Below are 23,701 nucleotides of genomic sequence, written 5' to 3'. Positions count from 1 at the left end.
CTTTTCCAGGGAGTCTTCTCTTCTCCTGAGGTGGCCAAAGTCTTGGAGCCTCAGCTTCAGGATCTGCCCGTTTCTGGAGGCCATCAGTGGGGCTAGAGAGGGTGGGGTGGGGGACACATTACATTCTATTCTATTTTCTATTTTCTATTCTATTTTTTATTCTCTACTATGCTCTTCTAGTCTAGTCTAGTCTAGTCTATTCTCTTCTCTTCTAGAATATGCTATTCTATTCTTCTCTTCTCTAGAATATTCTCTTCTATTCTAGAATATTCCATTCCATTTTAGAGTATTCTCTTCTAGAGCACTCTGGAACATCCTTTTCTAGACTGCTTTAGAAAAGGTGCCTCTGGGAAAGAGACTGCTCTAGAAAAGATACCCATGTTCTAGAGCACTCCAGAACGTTCTAGAGCGCTGGAACACAGCGGCATTCCAAAAATATTGGAAAGAGAAGGCTCTAGAAAAGGCGCCTCTGGGAAAGCGAAGGCTCTAGAAAAGGTGCCCTTGGGAAAGAAGCTGCTCCAGAAAAGATGCCCATGTTCTAGAGCACTCCGGAACGTTCTAGAGCGCTGGAACACAGCGACCTTCCCAAAAATATTACTAGAAAGAGAAGGCTCTAGAAAAGGTGCCCTTGGGAAAGAAGCTGCTCCAGAAAAGACGCCCATGTTCTAGAACACTCTGGAAAGTTCTAGAGCACTGGAACACAGCGACATTCCAAAAAGTATTACTGGAAAGAGTAGGTTCTAGAAAAGGTGTTCCTGGGAAAGAAGCTGGTCCAGAAAAGATGCCCGTGTTCTAGAGCACTCTAGAACGTTCTAGAGCGATAGAACACTACAGCAGTCAAAAAATTATTGTAAAGAGTGGGCTCTAGAAAAGGCGCCTCTGGGGCATCGAAAGCTCTAGAAAAGCTGCCCCTGGGAGAGAGGCTGCTCCAGAAAAGATGCCCATGTTCTAGAGCACTCTGGAACGTTCTAGAGCACTGGAACACAGCGACATTCCAAAAAATATTACTGGAAAGAGTAGGCTCTAGAAAAGGTCTCCTGGGAAAGAGGCTGCTCTAGAAAAGATGCCCATGTTCTAGAGCACTCCAGACCGTTCTAGAGCGCTGGAACACTACAGCAGTCCAAAAATTATTGTAAAGAGTAGGCTCTAGAAAAGGCGCCTCTGGGGGCATCAAAGGCTCTAGAAAAGGTGCCCCTGGGAAAGAAGCTGCTCTAGAAAAGATGCCCATGTTCTAGAGCACTCTGGAACGTTCTAGAGCGTTGGAACACAGCGACATTCCAAAATAATTATTGTAAGGAGTGGGCTCTAGAAAAGGCGCCTCTCGGGCATTGAAAGCTCTAGAAAAGCTGCCCCTGGGAAAGAGGCTGCTCTAGAAAAGATGCCCATGTTCTAGAGCACTCCGGAACGTTCTATAGCACTGGAACACAGCGACATTCCCAAAAATATTACTAGAAAGAGAAGGCTCTAGAAAAGGTGCCCTTGGGAAAGAAGCTGCTCCAGAAAAGATGCCCATGTTCTAGAGCACTCCGGAACGTTCTAGAGCGCTGGAACACAGCGACATTCCAAAAAATATTACTGGGAAGAGTGGGCTCTAGAAAAGGTGCCCCTGGGAAAGAAGCTGCTCTAGAAAAGATGCCCATGTTCTAGAGCACTCTGGAACATTCTAGAGCACTGGAACACAGCGACATTCCAAAAAGTATTACTGGAAAGAGTAGGTTCTAGAAAAGGTGTTCCTGGGAAAGAAGCTGGTCCAGAAAAGATGCCCGTGTTCTAGAGCACTCTAGAACGTTCTAGAGCGATAGAACACTACAGCAGTCAAAAAATTATTGTAAAGAGTGGGCTCTAGAAAAGGCGCCTCTGGGGCATCGAAAGCTCTAGAAAAGCTGCCCCTGGGAGAGAGGCTGCTCCAGAAAAGATGCCCATGTTCTAGAGCACTCTGGAACGTTCTAGAGCACTGGAACACAGCGACATTCCAAAAAATATTACTGGAAAGAGTAGGCTCTAGAAAAGGTCTCCTGGGAAAGAGGCTGCTCTAGAAAAGATGCCCATGTTCTAGAGCACTCCGGACCATTCTAGAGCGCTGGAACACTACAGCAGTCCAAAAATTATTGTAAAGAGTAGGCTCTAGAAAAGGCGCCTCAGGGGGCATCAAAGGCTCTAGAAAAGGTGCCCCTGGGAAAGAAGCTGCTCTAGAAAAGATGCCCATGTTCTAGAGCACTCTGGAACGTTCTAGAGCGTTGGAACACAGCGACATTCCAAAATAATTATTGTAAGGAGTGGGCTCTAGAAAAGGCGCCTCTCGGGCATTGAAAGCTCTAGAAAAGCTGCCCCTGGGAAAGAGGCTGCTCTAGAAAAGATGCCCATGTTCTAGAGCACTCCGGAACGTTCTAGAGCACTGGAACACAGCGACATTCCAAAAAATATTACTGGAAAGAGTGGGCTCTAGAAAAGGTGCCCCTGGGAAAGAGGCTGCTCTAGAAAAGATGCCCATGTTCTAGAGCACTCTGGAACATTCTAGAGCGCTGGAACACTACAGCAGTCCAAAAATTTATTGTAAAGAGTGGGCATAAGAAAACGCGCCTGTGGGGCATCGAAGGCTCTAGAAAAGATGCCCATGTTCTAGAGCACTCCGGAACGTTCTATAGCACTGGAACACAGCGACATTCCCAAAAATATTACTAGAAAGAGAAGGCTCTAGAAAAGGTGCCCTTGGGAAAGAAGCTGCTCCAGAAAAGATGCCCATGTTCTAGAGCACTCCAGAACGTTCTAGAGCGCTGGAACACAGCGACATTCCAAAAAGTAAAACTGGAAAGAGTAGGCTCTAGAAAAGGTCTCCTGGGAAAGAAGCTGCTCCAGAAAAGATGCCCATGTTCTAGAGCACTCCGGACCGTTCTAGAGCGCTGTAACACTACAGCAGTCCAAAAATTATTGTAAAGAGTAGGCTCTAGAAAAGGCGCCTCTGGGGGCATCAAAGGCTCTAGAAAAGGTGCCCCTGGGAAAGAGGCTGCTCTAGAAAAGATGCCCATGTTCTAGAGCACTCCGGAACGTTCTAGAGCGCTGGAACACAGCGACATTCCAAAAAATATTACTGGAAAGAGTGGGCTCTAGAAAAGGTGCCCCTGGGAAAGAAGCTGCTCTAGAAAAGATGCCCATGTTCTAGAGCACTCTGGAACGTTCTAGAGCACCGGAACACAGTGACATTCCAAAAAATATTACTGGAAAGAGTAGGCTCTAGAAAAGGTGCTCCTGGGAAAGAGGCTGCTCTAGAAAAGATGCCCATGTTCTAGAGCACTCCGGAACGTTCTAGAGCACTGGAACACAGCGGCATTCCCAAAAATATTACTAGAAAGAGAAGGCTCTAGAAAAGGTGCCCTTGGGAAAGAAGCTGCTCCAGAAAAGATGCCCATGTTCTAGAGCACTCCAGAACGTTCTAGAGCGCTGGAACACAGCGACATTCCAAAAAGTAAAACTGGAAAGAGTAGGCTCTAGAAAAGGTCTCCTGGGAAAGAAGCTGCTCCAGAAAAGATGCCCATGTTCTAGAGCACTCCGGACCGTTCTAGAGCGCTGTAACACTACAGCAGTCCAAAAATTATTGTAAAGAGTAGGCTCTAGAAAAGGCGCCTCTGGGGGCATCAAAGGCTCTAGAAAAGGTGCCCCTGGGAAAGAGGCTGCTCTAGAAAAGATGCCCATGTTCTAGAGCACTCCGGAACGTTCTAGAGCGCTGGAACACAGCGACATTCCAAAAAATATTACTGGAAAGAGTGGGCTCTAGAAAAGGTGCCCCTGGGAAAGAAGCTGCTCTAGAAAAGATGCCCATGTTCTAGAGCACTCTGGAACGTTCTAGAGCACCGGAACACAGTGACATTCCAAAAAATATTACTGGAAAGAGTAGGCTCTAGAAAAGGTGCTCCTGGGAAAGAGGCTGCTCTAGAAAAGATGCCCATGTTCTAGAGCACTCCGGACCGTTCTAGAGCACTGGAACACAGCGGCATTCCCAAAAATATTACTAGAAAGAGAAGGCTCTAGAAAAGGTGCCCTTGGGAAAGAAGCTGCTCCAGAAAAGATGCCCATGTTCTAGAGCACTCCAGAACGTTCTAGAGCGCTGGAACACAGCGACATTCCAAAAAGTAAAACTGGAAAGAGTAGGCTCTAGAAAAGGTCTCCTGGGAAAGAAGCTGCTCCAGAAAAGATGCCCATGTTCTAGAGCACTCCGGACCGTTCTAGAGCGCTGTAACACTACAGCAGTCCAAAAATTATTGTAAAGAGTAGGCTCTAGAAAAGGCGCCTCTGGGGGCATCAAAGGCTCTAGAAAAGGTGCCCCTGGGAAAGAGGCTGCTCTAGAAAAGATGCCCATGTTCTAGAGCACTCCGGAACGTTCTAGAGCGCTGGAACACAGCGACATTCCAAAAAATATTACTGGAAAGAGTGGGCTCTAGAAAAGGTGCCCCTGGGAAAGAAGCTGCTCTAGAAAAGATGCCCATGTTCTAGAGCACTCTGGAACGTTCTAGAGCACCGGAACACAGTGACATTCCAAAAAATATTACTGGAAAGAGTAGGCTCTAGAAAAGGTGCTCCTGGGAAAGAGGCTGCTCTAGAAAAGAGGCCCATGTTCTAGAGCACTCCGGAACGTTCTAGAGCACTGGAACACAGCGGCATTCCAAAAAATATTACTGGAAAGAGTAGGCTCTAGAAAAGGTGCTCCTGGGAAAGAGGCTGCTCTAGAAAAGATGCCCATGTTCTAGAGCACTCCGGAACGTTCTAGAGCACTGGAACACCGCGACATTCCAAAAAATATTATTGGAAAGAGAAGGCTCTAGAAAAGATGCCCCTGGGAAAGAAGCTGCTCTAGAAAAGATGCTGCTAAAGAGCACTCTAGAACATTCCGGAGCTCTGGAACACTCCAGAATATTCTGGGAGAGCAGAGATTGTTCTGGGAGAATAGAATGTTCTGGGCCCTCTGAAACGTTCTGGAACACTCTGGAACATTCCAAAATGTTGGGCTGCCCCACAGCTCTTGAAAGCTCTTGAAAGGGAGCGTGGCTCTTGGGGGCTTTTGCGGGAAGTGGGGGAAGTAAGGTTCCCCGCCCCCCCCAGCCCCACGGACCACACATTCACCCCCTAAGACGCACAGACATTTCCCCTTGGATTTTAATTAAAGAAACTTTATTCGTTAAAGAGATTTAATTCATTCAAACTTGATTCGTTAAAGCGATTTAATTCATTCAAACTTGATTCATTAAAGAGATTTAATTCATTCAAACTTTATTGATTAAAGAGACACATGAGTAAGACAGCCAGAACAACAATGCCGGGGGAGAGAAGGACATCCGAAATTGAGATTTTGCAAAAAATCTTGGCAGAGAGAAGAGAAATAAGGAGAGGGGGAAATAAGGAAAGTGGGAAAAGAGGAAAAGATAGCGGAAGTGGCAACAGACTAATCAAGACCAATTAAAGAAAGGAAAGTAGAAATGCAAACAATAGAGGAACAGTCAAAAAAAGGGCAGGAAAAAATGAGGGGGAAATCCAAAAGGAGGAGAGAAATGGAAAGGGCAGATAGAGGAGCTTTCGAAAGTGAGGAAGGAAGGAAGGAAGGGAGGGAGGAAGGGGATCCATGCAGCGGATTCCCTCCTCCCAGGATCCCACGGAGGAGGGGAGGGAGGGAGGGAGGGAGGGAGGGAGGGAGGGAGGGAGGAAGGAAGGAAGGAAGGAAGGAAGGAAGGAAGGGGATCCATGCAGCAGATTTCCTCCTCCCGGCTCCCACGGAGGAGGGGAGGAAGGAAGGAAGGAAGGAAGGAAGGAAGGAAGGAAGGAAGGAAGGAAGGAAGGGGATCCATGCAGCAGATTTCTTCCTCCCGGCTCCCACGGAGGAGGGGAGGAAGGAAGGAAGGAAGGAAGGAAGGAAGGAAGGAAGGGGATCCATGCAGCGGATTGCCTCCTCCTGGGCTCCCACGGAGGAGGAGAGGAAGGAAGGAAGGGGATCCATGCAGCGGATTCCCTCCTCCCGGCTCCCACGGAGGAGGGGAGGAAGGAAGGAAGGAAGGAAGGAAGGAAGGAAGGAAGGAAGGAAGGGGATCCATGCAGCAGATTTCCTCCTCCCGGCTCCCACGGAGGAGGGGAGGAAGGAAGGAAGGAAGGAAGGAAGGAAGGAAGGAAGGAAGGAAGGAAGGAAGGGGATCCATGCAGCGGATTGCCTCCTCCTGGGCTCCCACGGAGGAGGAGAGGAAGGAAGGAAGGGGATCCATGCAGCGGATTCCCTCCTCCCGGGCTCCCACGGAGGAGTGGAGGAAGGAAGGAAGGAAGGAAGGAAGGAAGGAAGGAAGGAAGGAAGGAAGGGGATCCATGCAGTGGATTCCCTCCTCCCAGGCTCCCACGGAGGAAGGAAGGAAGGAAGGAAGGAAGGGGATCCATGCAGTGGATTCCCTCTTCCCAGGCTCCCACGGAGGAGGGGAGGGAGGGAGGGATCCATGCAGCGGATTCCCTCCTCCCAGTCTCCCACGGAGGAGGGGAGGGAGGGAGGAAGGAAGGAAGGAAGGGGATCCATGCAGCGGATTCCCTCCTCCCAGGCTCCCACAAAGGAGGGAGGGAGGGAGGGAGGGAGGGAGGGAGGAAGGAAGGAAGGAAGGAAGGAAGGAAGGAAGGAAGGGGATCCATGCAGCGGATTCCCTCCTCCCAGGCTCCCACGGAGGAGGGGAGGGAGGGAGGGTGGGAGGAAGGGGATCCATGCAGCGGATTCCCTCCTCCCAGGCTCCCACGAAAGAGGAGGGGAGGAAGGGAGGGAGGGAGGGAGGGAGGAAGTGGATCCATGCAGCGGATTCCCTCCTCCCAGGCTCACACGGAGGAGGGAGGGAAGGAAGGAAGGAAGGAAGGAAGGAAGGAAGGAAGGAAGGAAGGGGATCCATGCAGCGGATTCCCTCCTCCCAGGCTCCCACGGAGGAGGGGAGGGAGGGAGGGAGGGAGGAAGGGGATCCATGCAGCGGATTCCCTCCTCCCAGGCTCCCACGGAGGAGGGGAGGGAGGGAGGGAGGGAGGAAGGAAGGAAGGAAGGAAGGAAGGGGATCCATGCAGCGGATTCCCTCCTCCCAGGCTCCCACGGAGGAGGGGAGGGGAGGGAGGGAGGGAGGGGATCCATGCAGCGGATTCCCTCCTCCCAGGCTCCCACGAAAGAGGAGGGGAGGGAGGGAGGGAGGGAGGGAGGGAGGGAGGAAGGAAGGAAGGGGATCCATGCAGCGGATTCCCTCCTCCCAGGCTCCCATGGAGGAGGGAGGGAAGGAAGGAAGGAAGGAAGGAAGGAAGGAAGGAAGGAAGGAAGGAAGGGGATCCATATAGTGGATTCCCTCCTCCCAGGATCCCACGGGGGAGGGGAGGGAGGGAGGGAGGGAGGGAGGGAGGGAGGGAGGAAGGGGATCCATGCAGCGGATTCCCTCCTCCCAGGATCCCACGGAGGAGGGGAGGGAGGGAGGGAGGGAGGGAGGAAGGGGATCCATTACATTATGACTAATGTAATGAACAGTCTTTGTCAATGAATGTAGAGAGACGATAAGAACTGGATATATAGGAAGATTCTTGGCTCACAGACATTTTGCGGAGAAGAATGGAAGAGGAAAAATGGATCAAGACGATGCAAAAAGTTAGAGGGACATCAAGAAGAAGGAAGAAGGAAGGAGGGATGTAAATGTAAATGTAAAGTGTCATATATTATGTGTATTTATAGTATGTAACTCAAACTAAATCAATAATAAAAATCATTTATTTTATTACTATCTTATATTATTTTATACATAATATTATATATTATATGATTATTATCATATATAAAGATATAAAGAAGAAGACGGCTGTCAAGAGAAGAGTCTGGCAGTCGTGCTTCTGGGATATTTGTGTACATATAAAATATAATCATCACCAATTAAAAACTAGACAGCCATGCTGACGCTCCTCACCTGCTCTTCCCCACAGCGGCAGCCTTGGGAGTCCAGTTGGGCCAGGCGCAGAAGAGCCCATCTAGGAAGACAATAAAGAGGAAAAGACAGCTTTTGTCTATGGTATACAGTATATGCAGACACACACATATAGGCACACATACATACAAATATATATATAAATATACGTGTGTGTGTGTGTGTTTATATATATACACACATATACAGTGCATACATATGTATACACACACACACACAAACACAAACACACATATATATACAGTACATATATATACACACACACATATACACACACACACTCATATATATACACGCAAACACACTCATATATATATACATACACACACACACACACATATATATATACACACATACAGTACACACATACACACATATACAGACACATATATATACACACACATATATATACAATGCACACACGCATATAACAGTACGCACACACACACATATACAGTACACACACACACACACATATAACTACGCACACATACAGTACACACACACATATATAACAGTACGCAAACGCACACACACACACATATACAGTACACACACACATATATATATATACACACACATTTATAACAGTACGCGCGCGCACACACACACACATATATATACAGTACACACACACATATATACACACACACATATATAACAGTACGTGCACGCGCACACACAAACACACAGTACACACACACACATATATATACACACACATACACACACACATATATAACAGTACACGCGCACATACACATATATACAGTACACACACACACACACACACATATATACACACATATATACAGTACACAAACACGCACACATATACACACACACACACACACACATATATATACAGTACACACACACACATATAACAGTACGCACACAGACACATATACAGTACACACACACACACACACATACACACATATATATACAGTACACAAACACACACACATATATACACACACACACACACACACACACACACATATAACAGTACACACACACACACACACACACACACATATACAGTACACACACACACACACATATACAGTACACACACACATATATAACAGTACGCACACACACACAGTGCATACACATATATATACACAAACACATATATAACAGTACACACAGAAGGAAGGAAGGAAGGGGATCCATGCAGCGGATTCCCTCCTCCCAGGATCCCACGGAGGAGGGAAGGAAGGAAGGAAGGAAGGAAGGAAGGAAGGGGATCCATGCAGCGGATTCCCTCCTCCCAGGATCCCACGGAGGAGGGAAGGAAGGAAGGAAGGAAGGAAGGAAGGAAGGGGATCCATGCAGCGGATTCCCTCCTCCCAGGATCCCACGGAGGAGGGGAGGGGAGGGAGGGAGGGAGGGAGGGAGGGAGGGAGGGAGGAAGGAAGGAAGGAAGGAAGGAAGGAAGGAAGGAAGGAAGGAAGGGGATCCATGCAGCGGATTCCCTCCTCCCAGCTCCCACGGAAGAGGGAGGGAAGGAAGGAAGGAAGGAAGGAAGGAAGGAAGGAAGGAAGGGGATCCATGCAGCGGATTCCCTCCTCCCAGGATCCCACGGAGGAGGGAAGGAAGGAAGGAAGGAAGGAAGGAAGGAAGGGGATCCATGCAGTGGATTCCCTCCTCCCAGGATCCCACGGAGGAGGGGAGGGGAGGGAGGGAGGGAGGGAGGGAGGGAGGGAGGGGATCCATGCAGCGGATTCCCTCCTCCCAGCTCCCACGGAAGAGGGAAGGAAGGGGATCCATTACATTATGACTAATGTAATGAACAGTCTTTGTCAAGGAATGTAGAGAGACGATAAGAACTGGATATATAGGAAGATTCTTGGCTCACAGACATTTTACGGAGAAGAATGGAAGAGGAAAAATGGATCAAGACGATGCAAAAAGTTAGAGGGACATCAAGAAGAAGGAAGAAGGAAGGAGGGATGTAAATGTAAATGTAAAGTGTCATATATTATGTGTATTTATAGTATGTAACTCAAACTAAATCAATAATAAAAATCATTTATTTTATTACTATCTTATATTATTTTATACATATTATATATTATATGATTATTATCATATATAAAGATATAAAAAAGAAGACAGCTGTCAAGAGAAGTGTCTGGCAGTCGTGCTTCTGGGATATTTGTGTACATATAAAATATAATCATCACTAATTAAAAACTAGAGAGCCATGCTGACGCTCCTCACCTGCTCTTCCCCCCAGCGGCAGCCTTGGGAGTCCAGTTGGGCCAGACGCAGAAGAGCCCATCTAGGAAGAAAATAAAGAGGAAAAGACAGCTTTTGTCTATGGTATACAGTATATACAGACACACACATATATGCACACATACATACATATATATATATAAAAATATACGTGTGTGTGTGTGTGTGTGTTTATATATATACACACATATACAGTGCATACATATGTATACACACACACATACACAAACACAAACACACATATATATACAGTACATATATATACACACACACATATACACACACACACTCAAATATACATGCAAACACACTCATATATATATACATACACACACACATACAGTACACACATACACACACATATACAGTACACACACACATATATAACAGTACGCACACACACACAGTGCACACACATATATATACACAAACACATATATAACAACGCGCACACACACACACACATACAGTACACACACACACTCATGTATACACACAGACACACATATATAACAGTACGCACACATACAGTACACACACATATATATATATACACAAACACATATATAACACTACGCACATGCACACACACATATACACACACACATATATAACAGTACGCACGCACACACGCATACAGTACACACACACACACACATATATATATAACAGTACGCATGCACACATGCACATACACACACACATATAACCGTACACACACACACACATATACACAGTACACACACACATATATACAGTACATATATATACACACACACACATACACACACACACACACACACACACACTCATATATACACGCAAACACACTCATACACACACACACACTCATATATATACAGAAACACACTCTCACACACATATATACAGTACATACAGACACACACACACACACACAATTAAAGAGAGAGCGATGGCCTACCTGCTGAGGGATCCAGTTCTGGATGATGTCCTTGTTCTGTAGGCATTATAACCAAAAACTGCTCTTCGGTGATCTCTGCCAGGAAACAAAAAGCAGGTCTGAATTTAGGCCACTAGCAGCAGCAAGAAGTAAGTAAGTACTTGGTCAAAACGTGTATTTTGCAGCATATAAGCACAATTTCAGCTCTCATAAGCAGGCCACCTAAAGCAACAACCCAAGAACATGCAGGCAGTGCAACAAAGGAGACTGCGATCAGGATCCTATATTTTGTTCACAGGTACATCTCAGAAAAAAGTTGCACAAGGTAATAACCCCATGGTGAATAATAATAATAATAATAATAATAATAATAATAATAATAATAATAATAATAATAATTTATTATTTATACCCCTCCCATCTGGCTGGGTTTCCCCAGCCACTCTGGGCGGATTCCAACCAAACACCAAAATACAAGAACCTCTTCAACATTCAAAGCTTCCCTAAACAGGGCTGCCTTCAGATGAAGGCTCTGGCGTGATTTCGATCCATGAGATCCCAAAGAGTCCCAGCCAGTTGTGTGTGTGTGCGCACATACACACACACACACACACACACACACTACAAGAGGAGAAATCAAATTCACTCAGGTAGTCCTATAGGTTTTATCGGCGCCAGGATCAACTCTCCGAAACCCGAGGAGGGAAATCCGCCTGAGGGACTGGGGGATCTGGCGGCGTTCAGGGCGACTCTCCAGCGTTGGGGTTCGGAAAGGAGGGAGGCTGGAAGACGCAAACGCTAGGATTCATTCTAGACCTACAAAGCTGTTATGTACTGAGTTGAATAGGATCCAGAATGCAGCAGTCTGATTGGTCCTAGAACAATAGGATCCAAAATGGAGCAGTCTGATTGGTCCTAGAACAATAGGATCCAAAATGCAGGAGTCTGATTGGTCCTAGAACAACAGAATCCAAATGCAGGAGTCTGATTGGTCCTAGAACAATAGGATCCAAATGCAGCAGTCTGATTGGTCCTAGAACAATAGGATCCAGAATGCAGCAGTCTGATTGGTCCTAGAACAATAGGATCCAAATGCAGGAGTCCGATTGGTCCTAGAACAATAGGATCCAAATGCAGGAGTCTGATTGGTCCTAGAACAATAGGATCCAAATGCAGGAGTCTGATTGGTCCTAGAACAATAGGATCCAAATGCAGGAGTCTGATTGGTTCTAGAACAATAGGATCCAAAATGGAGCAGTCTGATTGGTCCTAGAACAATAGGATCCAAATGCAGGAGTCTGATTGGTCCCAGAACAATAGGATCCAAATGCAGGAGTCTGATTGGTCCTAGAACAATAGGATCCAAATGCAGCAGTCTGATTGGTCCTAGAACAATAGGATCCAAAATGGAGCAGTCTGATTGGTCCTAGAACAATAGGATCCAAATGCAGCAGTCTGATTGGTCCTAGAAAAATAGGATCCAAAATGGAGCAGTCTGATTGGTCCTAGAACAATAGGATCCAAATGCAGCAGTCTGATTGGTCCTAGAACAATAGGATCCAAAATGGAGCAGTCTGATTGGTCCTAGAACAATAGGATCCAAATGCAGGAGTCTGATTGGTCCTAGAACAACAGGATCCAAATGCAGCAGTCTGATTGGTCCTAGAACAATAGGATCCAAATGCAGGAGTCTGATTGTTCCTAGAACAATAGGATCCAGAATGCAGCAGTCTGATTGGTCCTAGAACAATAGGATCCAGAATGTAGCAGTCTGATTGGTCCTAGAACAATACGATCCAGAATGCAGCAGTCTGATTGGTCCTAGAACAATAGGATCCAAATGCAGCAGTCTGATTGGTCCTAGAACAATAGGATCCAGAATGTAGCAGTCTGATTGGTCCTAGAACAATAGGATCCAGAATGTAGCAGTCTGATTGGTCCTAGAACAATAGGATCCAGAATGTAGCAGTCTGATTGGTCCTAGAACAATAGGATCCAGAATGTAGCAGTCTGATTGGTCCTAGAACAATAGGATCCAGAATGCAGCAGTCTGATTGGTCCTAGAACAATAGGATCCAGAATGTAGCAGTCTGATTGGTCCTAGAACAATAGGATCCAGAATGTAGCAGTCTGATTGGTCCTAGAACAATAGGATCCAGAATGCAGCAGTCTGATTGGTCCTAGAACAATAGGATCCAGAATGCAGCAGTCTGATTGGTCCTAGAACAATAGGATCCAAAATGCAGCAGTCTGATTAGTCCTAGAACAATAGGATCCAAATGCAGCAGTCTGATTGGTCCTAGAACAATAGGATCCAAAATGCAGCAGTCTGATTGGTCCTAGAACAATGCAGCAGTCTGATTGGTCTGCAGGAGCCACCCAATCCAGCTCCAGGTGGAAGTGAATCCGCAACCTGATTGGCCTACAGGAGAATTCCGGAATTAGCCAATTAGCCAAGAACTGGATATATAGGAAGATTCTTGGCTCACAGACATTTTACGGAGAAGAATGGAAGAGGAAAATGGATCACGACGATGCAAAAAGTTAGAGGGACATCAAGAAGAAGGAAGAAGGAAGGAGGGAAGTAAATGTAAATGTAAAGTGTCATATATTATGTGTATGTATAGTATGTATCTCAAACTAAATCAATAATAAAAATCATTTATTTTATTACTATCATATATTATTTTATACATAATATTATATATTATATGGTTATTATCATATATAAAGATATAAAAAAGAAGACAGCTGTCAAGAGAAGTGTCTGGCAGTCGTGCTTCTGGGATATTTGTGTACATATAAAATATAATCATCACCAATTAAAAACTAGACAGCCATGCTGACGCTCCTCACCTGCTCTGCGCCCCAATGGCAGCCTTGGGCAGTCCAGTTGGGCCAGACGCAGAAGAGCCCATCTAGGAAGACAATAAAGAGGAAAAGACAGCTTTTGTCTACGGTATACAGTATATACAGACACACACATATAGGCACACATACATACATATATATATATAAATATACGTGTGTGTGTGTGTTTATATGTATACACACATATACAGTGCATACATATGTATACACACACACACATACACATACACAAACACACATATATATACAGTACATATATATACACACACACATATACACACACACACTCATATATACATGCAAACACACTCATATATATATACATACACACACACACATATATATATATATACACACACACACATACAGTACACACATACACACACATATACAGACACATATATACAGACACATATATATACAGACACATATATATATACAATGCACACACGCATATAACAGTACGCACACACACACATATACAGTACACACACACACACACACATATAACTACGCACACATACAGTACACACACGCATATATATATATATACACAAACACATATATAACAGTACGCACACACACACAGTACACAGACACACATATATACACACACACACATATATAACAGTACGTGCGCACACACACACACATACACAGTACACACACACATATATACACACACACATATATAACAGTATACACACACACATACACATATATACCCATATATACAGTACACACACACACATATATATACACACACATATACACACACACACACATATAACAGTACACACACACACACACACACACATATACAGTACACACACACAAACATATAACAGTACGCACAAACACACATATACAGTACAGACACACACACACATATATACAGTACACACACGCATATATATATACACACACATATATACAGTATACACACACACACACACATATAACAGTACGCACACACACACATACACACAGTACACACACACATATATATACACACACACATATATATAACAGTACGCACGCACACGCACATACAGTACACACACACACATATATATAACAGTACGCATGCACACATGCACATACACACACACATATAACCGTACACACACACACACATATACACAGTACATATACACACACTCATATATACACGCAAACACACTCATACACACACACACACTCATATATATACAGAAACACACTCACACACACATATATACAGTACATACAGACATACACACACACACACACACACACATCTATAGTACAAGCACTATATTGAGAAAGAGAGAGCGATGGCCTACCTGCGGAGGGATCCAGTTCTGGATGATGTCCTTGTTCTGTCGGCATCCAAACCCAAAGCTGCTTTTCGGTGATCTCTGCCAGGAAACAAAAAGCAGCTCTGAATTTGGCCACTAGCAGCAGCAAGAAGAAAGTAAGTACTTGGTCAAAACGTGTATTTTGCAGGATATAAGCACAATTTCAGCTCTCATAAGCAGGCCACCGAAAGCAACAACACAAGAACATGCAGGCAGTGCAACAAAGGAGACTGCGATCAGGATCCTATATTTTGTTCACAGGTACATCTCAGAAAAAAGTTGCAGAAGGTACTAACCCCATGATTAATAATAATAATAATAATAATAATAATAATTTATTATTTATACCCCTCCCATCTGGCTGGGTTTCCCCAGCCACTCTGGGCGGCTTCCAACCAAACACTCAAATACAAGAACCTATTAAACATTAAGAGCTTCCCTAAACTGGGCTGCCTTCAGATGAAGGCTCCTGCGAGATTTCGATCCATGAGATCCCAAAGAGTCCCAGCCAGTTGTGTGTTTTCCAGCAATACTGGAATAGACCTCAATAGGAAAATAAACAGTGCCCTCGTGTGGCCATTACTGGAATAGAGCACAATAGGAAAATAAACAGTGCCCTCGTGTGGCCAATACTGGAATAGAGCTCAATAGGAAAATAAACAGTGCCCTCGTGTGGCCATTACTGGAATAGAGCTCAATAGGAAAATAAACAGTGCCCTCGTGTGGCCATTACTGGAATAGAGCTCAATAGGAAAATAAACAGCGCCCTCGTGTGGCCATTACTGGAATAGAGCTCAATAGGAAAATAAACAGTGCCCTCGTGTGGCCAGTACTGGAATAGACCTCAATAGGAAAATAAACAGTGCCCTCGTGTGGCCAGTACTGGAATAGACCTCAATAGGAAAATAAACAGTGCCCTCGTGTGGCCAGTACTGGAATAGACCTCAATAGGAAAATAAACAGCGCCCTCGTGTGGCCAGTACTGGAATAGACCTCAATAGGAAAATAAACAGCGCCCTCGTGTGGCCAGTACTGGAATAGACCTCAATAGGAAAATAAACAGTGCCCTCGTGTGGCCAGTACTGGAATAGACCTCAATAGGAAAATAAACAGTGCCCTCGTGTGGCCATTACTGGAATAGAGCTCAATAGGAAAATAAACAGTGCCCTCGTGTGGCCAGTACTGGAATAGAGCTCAATAGGAAAATAAACAGCGCCCTCGTGTGGCCATTACTGGAATAGAGCTCAATAGGAAAATAAACAGCGCCCTCGTGTGGCCATTACTGGAATAGAGCTCAATAGGAAAATAAACAGTGCCCTCGTGTGGCCAGTACTGGAATAGACCTCAATAGGAAAATAAACAGTGCCCTCGTGTGGCCAGTACTGGAATAGAGCTCAATAGGAAAATAAACAGCGCCCTCGTGTGGCCAGTACTGGAATAGAGCTCAATAGGAAAATAAACAGTGCCCTCGTGTGGCCATTACTGGAATAGAGCTCAATAGGAAAATAAACAGTGCCCTCGTGTGGCCATTACTGGAATAGAGCTCAATAGGAAAATAAACAGCGCCCTCGTGTGGCCATTACTGGAATAGACCTCAATAGGAAAATAAACAGTGCCCTCGTGTGGCCAGTACTGGAATAGACCTCAATAGGAAAATAAACAGCGCCCTCGTGTGGCCAGTACTGGAATAGACCTCAATAGGAAAATAAACAGCGCCCTCGTGTGGCCAGTACTGGAATAGACCTCAATAGGAAAATAAACAGTGCCCTCGTGTGGCCAGTACTGGAATAGACCTCAATAGGAAAATAAACAGTGCCCTCGTGTGGCCAGTACTGGAATAGACCTCAATAGGAAAATAAACAGTGCCCTCGTGTGGCCAGTACTGGAATAGACCTCAATAGGAAAATAAACAGCGCCCTCGTGTGGCCAGTACTGGAATAGACCTCAATAGGAAAATAAACAGCGCCCTCGTGTGGCCAGTACTGGAATAGACCTCAATAGGAAAATAAACAGTGCCCTCGTGTGGCCAGTACTGGAATAGACCTCAATAGGAAAATAAACAGTGCCCTCGTGTGGCCATTACTGGAATAGAGCTCAATAGGAAAATAAACAGTGCCCTCGTGTGGCCAGTACTGGAATAGAGCTCAATAGGAAAATAAACAGCGCCCTCGTGTGGCCATTACTGGAATAGAGCTCAATAGGAAAATAAACAGCGCCCTCGTGTGGCCATTACTGGAATAGAGCTCAATAGGAAAATAAACAGTGCCCTCGTGTGGCCAGTACTGGAATAGAGCTCAATAGGAAAATAAACAGCGCCCTCGTGTGGCCAGTACTGGAATAGAGCTCAATAGGAAAATAAACAGCGCCCTCGTGTGGCCAGTACTGGAATAGAGCTCAATAGGAAAATAAACAGCGCCCTCGTGTGGCCAGTACTGGAATAGAGCTCAATAGGAAAATAAACAGTGCCCTCGTGTGGCCAATACTGGAATAGAGCTCAATAGGAAGATAAACAGCGCCCTCGTGTGGCCAGTACTGGAATAGAGCTCAATAGGAAAATAAACAGTGCCCTCGTGTGGCCAGGACTGGAATAGACCTCAATAGGAAAATAAACAGTGCCCTCGTGTGGCCAGTACTGGAATAGACTTCAATAGGAAAATAAACAGTGCCCTCGTGTGGCCAGTACTGGAATAGACTTCAATAGGAAAATAAACAGTGCCCTCGTGTGGCCATTACTGGAATAGACTTCAATAGGAAAATAAACAGTGCCCTCGTGTGGCCATTACTGGAATAGAGCTCAATAGGAAAATAAACAGTGCCCTCGTGTGGCCAATACTGGAATAGACCTCAATAGGAAAATAAACAGTGCCCTCGTGTGGCCAGGACTGGAATAGACCTCAATAGGAAAATAAACAGTGCCCTCGTGTGGCCAGGACTGGAATAGACCTCAATAGGAAAATAAACAGTGCCCTCGTGTGGCCAGTACTGGAATAGACTTCAATAGGAAAATAAACAGTGCCCTCGTGTGGCCAGTACTGGAATAGACTTCAAAAGGAAAATAAACAGTGCCCTCGTGTGGCCATTACTGGAATAGACTTCAATAGGAAAATAAACAGTGCCCTCGTGTGGCCAGTACTGGAATAGACTTCAATAGGAAAATAAACAGTGCCCTCGTGTGGTCATTACTGGAATAGAGCTCAATAGGAAAATAAACAGTGCCCTCGTGTGGCCAGTACTGGAATAGACTTCAAAAGGAAAATAAACAGTGCCCTCGTGTGGCCAGTACTGGAATAGACTTCAATAGGAAAATAAACAGTGCCCTCGTGTGGTCATTACTGGAATAGACTTCAATAGGAAAATAAACAGTGCCCTCGTGTGGCCATTACTGGAATAGACTTCAATAGGAAAATAAACAGTGCCCTCGTGTGGCCATTACTGGAATAGACTTCAATAGGAAAATAAACAGTGCCCTCGTGTGGCCAGTACTGGAATAGACCTCAATAGGAAAATAAACAGTGCCCTCGTGTGGCCATTACTGGAATAGAGCTCAATAGGAAAATAAACAGTGCCCTCGTGTGGCCAGTACTGGAATAGAGCTCAATAGGAAAATAAACAGCGCCCTCGTGTGGCCATTACTGGAATAGAGCTCAATAGGAAAATAAACAGCGCCCTCGTGTGGCCATTACTGGAATAGAGCTCAATAGGAAAATAAACAGTGCCCTCGTGTGGCCAGTACTGGAATAGACCTCAATAGGAAAATAAACAGTGCCCTCGTGTGGCCAGTACTGGAATAGAGCTCAATAGGAAAATAAACAGCGCCCTCGTGTGGCCAGTACTGGAATAGAGCTCAATAGGAAAATAAACAGCGCCCTCGTGTGGCCAGTACTGGAATAGAGCTCAATAGGAAAATAAACAGCGCCCTCGTGTGGCCAGTACTGGAATAGAGCTCAATAGGAAAATAAACAGTGCCCTCGTGTGGCCAATACTGGAATAGAGCTCAATAGGAAGATAAACAGCGCCCTCGTGTGGCCAGTACTGGAATAGAGCTCAATAGGAAAATAAACAGTGCCCTCGTGTGGCCAGGACTGGAATAGACCTCAATAGGAAAATAAACAGTGCCCTCGTGTGGCCAGTACTGGAATAGACTTCAATAGGAAAATAAACAGTGCCCTCGTGTGGCCAGTACTGGAATAGACTTCAATAGGAAAATAAACAGTGCCCTCGTGTGGCCATTACTGGAATAGAGCTCAATAGGAAAATAAACAGTGCCCTCGTGTGGCCAATACTGGAATAGACCTCAATAGGAAAATAAACAGTGCCCTCGTGTGGCCAGGACTGGAATAGACCTCAATAGGAAAATAAACAGTGCCCTCGTGTGGCCAGGACTGGAATAGACCTCAATAGGAAAATAAACAGTGCCCTCGTGTGGCCAGTACTGGAATAGACTTCAATAGGAAAATAAACAGTGCCCTCGTGTGGCCAGTACTGGAATAGACTTCAAAAGGAAAATAAACAGTGCCCTCGTGTGGCCATTACTGGAATAGACTTCAATAGGAAAATAAACAGTGCCCTCGTGTGGCCAGTACTGGAATAGACTTCAATAGGAAAATAAACAGTGCCCTCGTGTGGTCATTACTGGAATAGAGCTCAATAGGAAAATAAACAGTGCCCTCGTGTGGCCAGTACTGGAATAGACTTCAAAAGGAAAATAAACAGTGCCCTCGTGTGGCCAGGACTGGAATAGACTTCAATAGGAAAATAAACAGTGCCCTCGTGTGGTCATTACTGGAATAGACTTCAATAGGAAAATAAACAGTGCCCTCGTGTGGCCATTACTGGAATAGACTTCAATAGGAAAATAAACAGTGCCCTCGTGTGGTCATTACTGGAATAGACTTCAATAGGAAAATAAACAGTGCCCTCGTGTGGCCATTACTGGAATAGACTTCAATAGGAAAATAAACAGTGCCCTCGTGTGGCCATTACTGGAATAGAGCTCAATAGGAAAATAAACATCGCCCTCGTGTGGCCAATACTGGAATAGAGCTCAATAGGAAAATAAACATCGCCCTCGTGTGGCCAATACTGGAATAGAGCTCAATAGGAAAATAAACATCGCCCTCGTGTGGCCAATACTGGAATAGAGCTCAATAGGAAAATAAACAGTGACCCCGTGTGGCCAGTACTGGAATAGACCTCAATAGGAAAATAAACAGTGACCCCGTGTGGTCATTACTACTGCCAGAGGAAGTGGGACTTACAGGAGATCTCTCCAGGCTGTTTCAAGGATGAGGCGGAGAAATGGCCAGAGCAACTGCAAGACTCCAGGACCAGCCAAGCCCCAAAACGCATCAGGCCGGGCGAACCATGCGAGGCAGCGCAAACGCCCATCAGGCGCGTTCTAGAGAAAGAGACAGGCTTCTGGGTTAACCACAAAGTTCATTTGTTGGGCATCCACATTTGACTGCGTATGCTGTTGAGCAGTCTCAGAAACTCAAGATCTGCAAGCCCATTTTCAGTTTTAGATACCCCAAACGGATATTGTGTGCCCTGGCTCCGATTTACGTTGGAGAAGAGGCAGATGGGACTACAATCTTAGTTTGTTTTTAAAGGGAAGAGCTGTAACCTCCGTGGCTTTGCCTGCAGAACACCACACGCTCAATCCACAGCTTCTCCAGGCCTGAAACTCTGGCCAACTGCTGCCAGTCAGTGTTGACATTACTCAGCTAGATGGAGTAGTGGGTCCGACTCCCTATAAGGCAGCTTCCTAGGTTCCCATTTACGGTTCAGATCTGGGGGTGAGGCTGGCTGTCCCGTTGAGTGTGGCGAGGGAGGTTCTTGGCAGATCTGGAAGACGACTGTGCCACCTCCCATCACCCTCTTGAAGGTGCTTTTTCAGCTCAGGGGAAAGGGCAGGCACATCCTGAATTAAGGGAGGGGGAATTCCCCTTGCAGCCCAAGGGTTGTTTGAGGCCCCCACGAAAGAGCTGATCTTCAGCTTGAACCCAGGACTTGCTCTCTCACCTCCAGCTGCCAATGCCAGCCCTGGAACCTGAGTGACTATCAAGCGTGGGTTGTGTCCAGGAACCTGGGGGGATGTCTTTCCCGTGTGCGCAGCTTTTCCTCTTGAAATCAAGTTTCCAGCTCTTCTGGCCCTCGAGATCCGCCTGGCCGTCTCGGAGGAAATCTGGGGAGGCTGCGGTGGGCTTTCCCGGGCTCCAAGGGGGGTTGTGTCTTCCTGCCCGGCATCTCTTTCCTGCCCTCTTTCTTCTCCCCTGCACCCTTTCCAAGCACCCACGGAGGAGGGCAGGAAGCGGAGCCCTGGATCCTCCGCTCCTGGCAACGGCACCAGATTCCCTCCGCTTGGAAGCAGGAAAGGGGGAGAGGAGCTGCTTCCACGAGTCGGGAGCCAAAAAGATGGGACCTGGCTAAAGCAATGGTTCCTCCGAAGAAATTCAGTCTCCAACCCATTGCTTTGTCCCCTTGAGATGGCCGAACCAGAAAAGGAAAAGGAGACAAACCTCCCCAACATGGGGGAAGCCAGGAGGTGCTGCCCTACCCCAATCAAATAAATATACTTTATTGTATTTTTACTGTACTGTAGTTTGCTGGTTAGGGGGGGTCGGTGTGATATATCAGGACTGGGTTGTTTCAAAATGTTCTGAAGTGTTCTATGTATATTTCTATTTTTTCCCTTTTACCTTCATGCCTGCAGCTGACTTTTCCTCCACCTCCTCTTCTCCCTTCGTCTGGCCAAGTTTCTTCCTCCTCCTTTTCAGAGCAGGAATTCAGACCTAAGAAATATCAATAATGTCCATTATTTTCCCCAGAAGGGCAAGAGGGGTCCCCGTCCAAGCAGACATAGAAGATTTCCAGCCCAGATTGCAGTGGAAGAAAGAATCAAGTGGGAAAGGAGCCAGCAGACGCCTAACGGGAAGAAATGGGCTTTCCCCCGATTCTTCTTTCTGAAGCCCTTTCCCAAGAATCATATAATTTATTATTATTATTATTATTATTATTATTATTATGCATCTGGCTGGAAGGGACCCCAAGGGTCATCCAGTCCAACCCGCCGGAATCTGCGAAGGAACCACAAGGGTTCATATAATAATAATAATAATAATATAATTATACTTATAATTTTATAATTATAATTATATAATTTTAAAAGTATAATTATAATTAGCGGAGGAATTGGGATCTTGAGGAATGAGCTGGTTACAAAACCGTTGCTTCAAGCAGTGCTTCATCTGAAGAATACACTGTTCAGCTACAGTTTTCAATGCACTGAATACATTTTCCATACATTTCCATACATTCTTCAGCTACAGTTTCCAAGACATTCAAGGTGGCCTGAGGGGGAAAGCAAGGGAGATCTGCACTTTATTTTATATAAAGAAGAAATTATTATTATTATTATTATTATTATTATTATTATTATCACAGCCAGTTCCTCTGGAGTTGCTTCTCCCCCCAATTCCAAGAAATAAAAATACTATACTCTTAAGGCGAGGCCATGTCCCACTTGGGTGGGTGTGATTAATAATAATAATAATAATAATAACTGAACATTGAATGATCATCGTAATTTATTACTCTTTCCCAGCCACTAATAATAATAATAATAATAATAATAATTGAACATTGAATGATCATCATAATTTATTACTCTTTCCCAGCCACTAATAATAATAATAATAATAATAATTAAACATTTAATGATCATCATAATTTATTACTCTTTCCCAGCCACTAATAATAATAATTAAAAAAATTGAACATTGAATGATCATCATAATTTATTACTCTTTCCCAGCCACTAATAAGAATAATAATAATTGAACATTTAATGATCATCATAATTTATTACTCTTTCCCAGCCACTAATAATAATAATAATAATAATAATAATTGAACATTGAATGATCATCGTAATTTATTACTCTTTCCCAGCCACTAATAAGAATAATAATAATAATAATTGAACATTTAATGATCATCATAATTTATTACTCTTTCCCAGCCACTAATAATAATAATAATAATAATTGAACATTGAATGATCATCATAATTTATTACTCTTTCCCAGCCACTAATAAGAATAATAAAAAAATTGAACATTGAATGATCATCATAATTTATTACTCTTTCCCAGCCACTAATAATAATAATAATAATAATAAAAATTGAACATTGAATGATCATCATAATTTATTACTCTTTCCCAGCCACTAATAATAATAATAATAATAATAATAATTGAACATTGAATGATCATCATAATTTATTTCTCTTTCCCAGCCACTAATAATAATAATAATAATAATAATAATTAAACATTTAATGATCATCATAATTTATT

The 23,701-nt window shown here is 44.6% G+C and overlaps 2 protein-coding genes across 2 annotated transcripts in view; both read right to left on the bottom strand.

Moving 5' to 3' along the window:
- LOC307208388 (uncharacterized protein) overlaps positions 1-23,701 on the bottom strand; it is a 98,354-nt gene that overhangs the window by 54,320 nt on the left and 20,333 nt on the right. The window contains exon 2 of the mRNA XM_079996469.1: positions 22,114-22,132. Within this exon, the coding sequence (XP_079852595.1) occupies positions 22,114-22,132 (19 nt within the window). The remainder of the gene's footprint in view (positions 1-22,113; positions 22,133-23,701) is intronic.
- LOC307208387 (uncharacterized protein) lies at positions 69-22,134 on the bottom strand. Its single transcript, XM_079996468.1, has 8 exons — positions 22,040-22,134; positions 20,600-20,739; positions 15,327-15,401; positions 13,987-14,048; positions 11,152-11,226; positions 10,191-10,251; positions 7,941-8,001; positions 69-92 (listed from the first exon to the last, which is right to left on the bottom strand). Exons 1-8 carry the CDS (start codon positions 22,043-22,045, stop codon positions 84-86), a joined length of 489 nt encoding a protein of 162 aa, XP_079852594.1. The 5' UTR covers positions 22,046-22,134; the 3' UTR covers positions 69-83.

The sequence above is a fragment of the Podarcis cretensis genome, assembly GCF_951804945.1.
Source record: "Podarcis cretensis genome assembly, contig: SCAFFOLD_25, whole genome shotgun sequence".
In the NCBI taxonomy this organism is placed as follows: domain Eukaryota; kingdom Metazoa; phylum Chordata; class Lepidosauria; order Squamata; family Lacertidae; genus Podarcis; species Podarcis cretensis.
Note: the sequence above shows the minus strand (reverse complement) of the source record. Positions and strands in the feature narration are given on the sequence as shown.

Coding starts and splice junctions, on each gene's coding strand:
- LOC307208387 (XM_079996468.1), bottom strand. Junction 15,402..20,599: donor ACAGCCTGGAGAGATCTCCT/GTAAGTCCCACT, acceptor GTTTCCTGGCAG/AGATCACCGAAAAGCAGCTT. Junction 10,252..11,151: donor AGAACTGGATCCCTCAGCAG/GTAGGCCATCGC, acceptor TTTTCTTCCTAG/ATGGGCTCTTCTGCGTCTGG.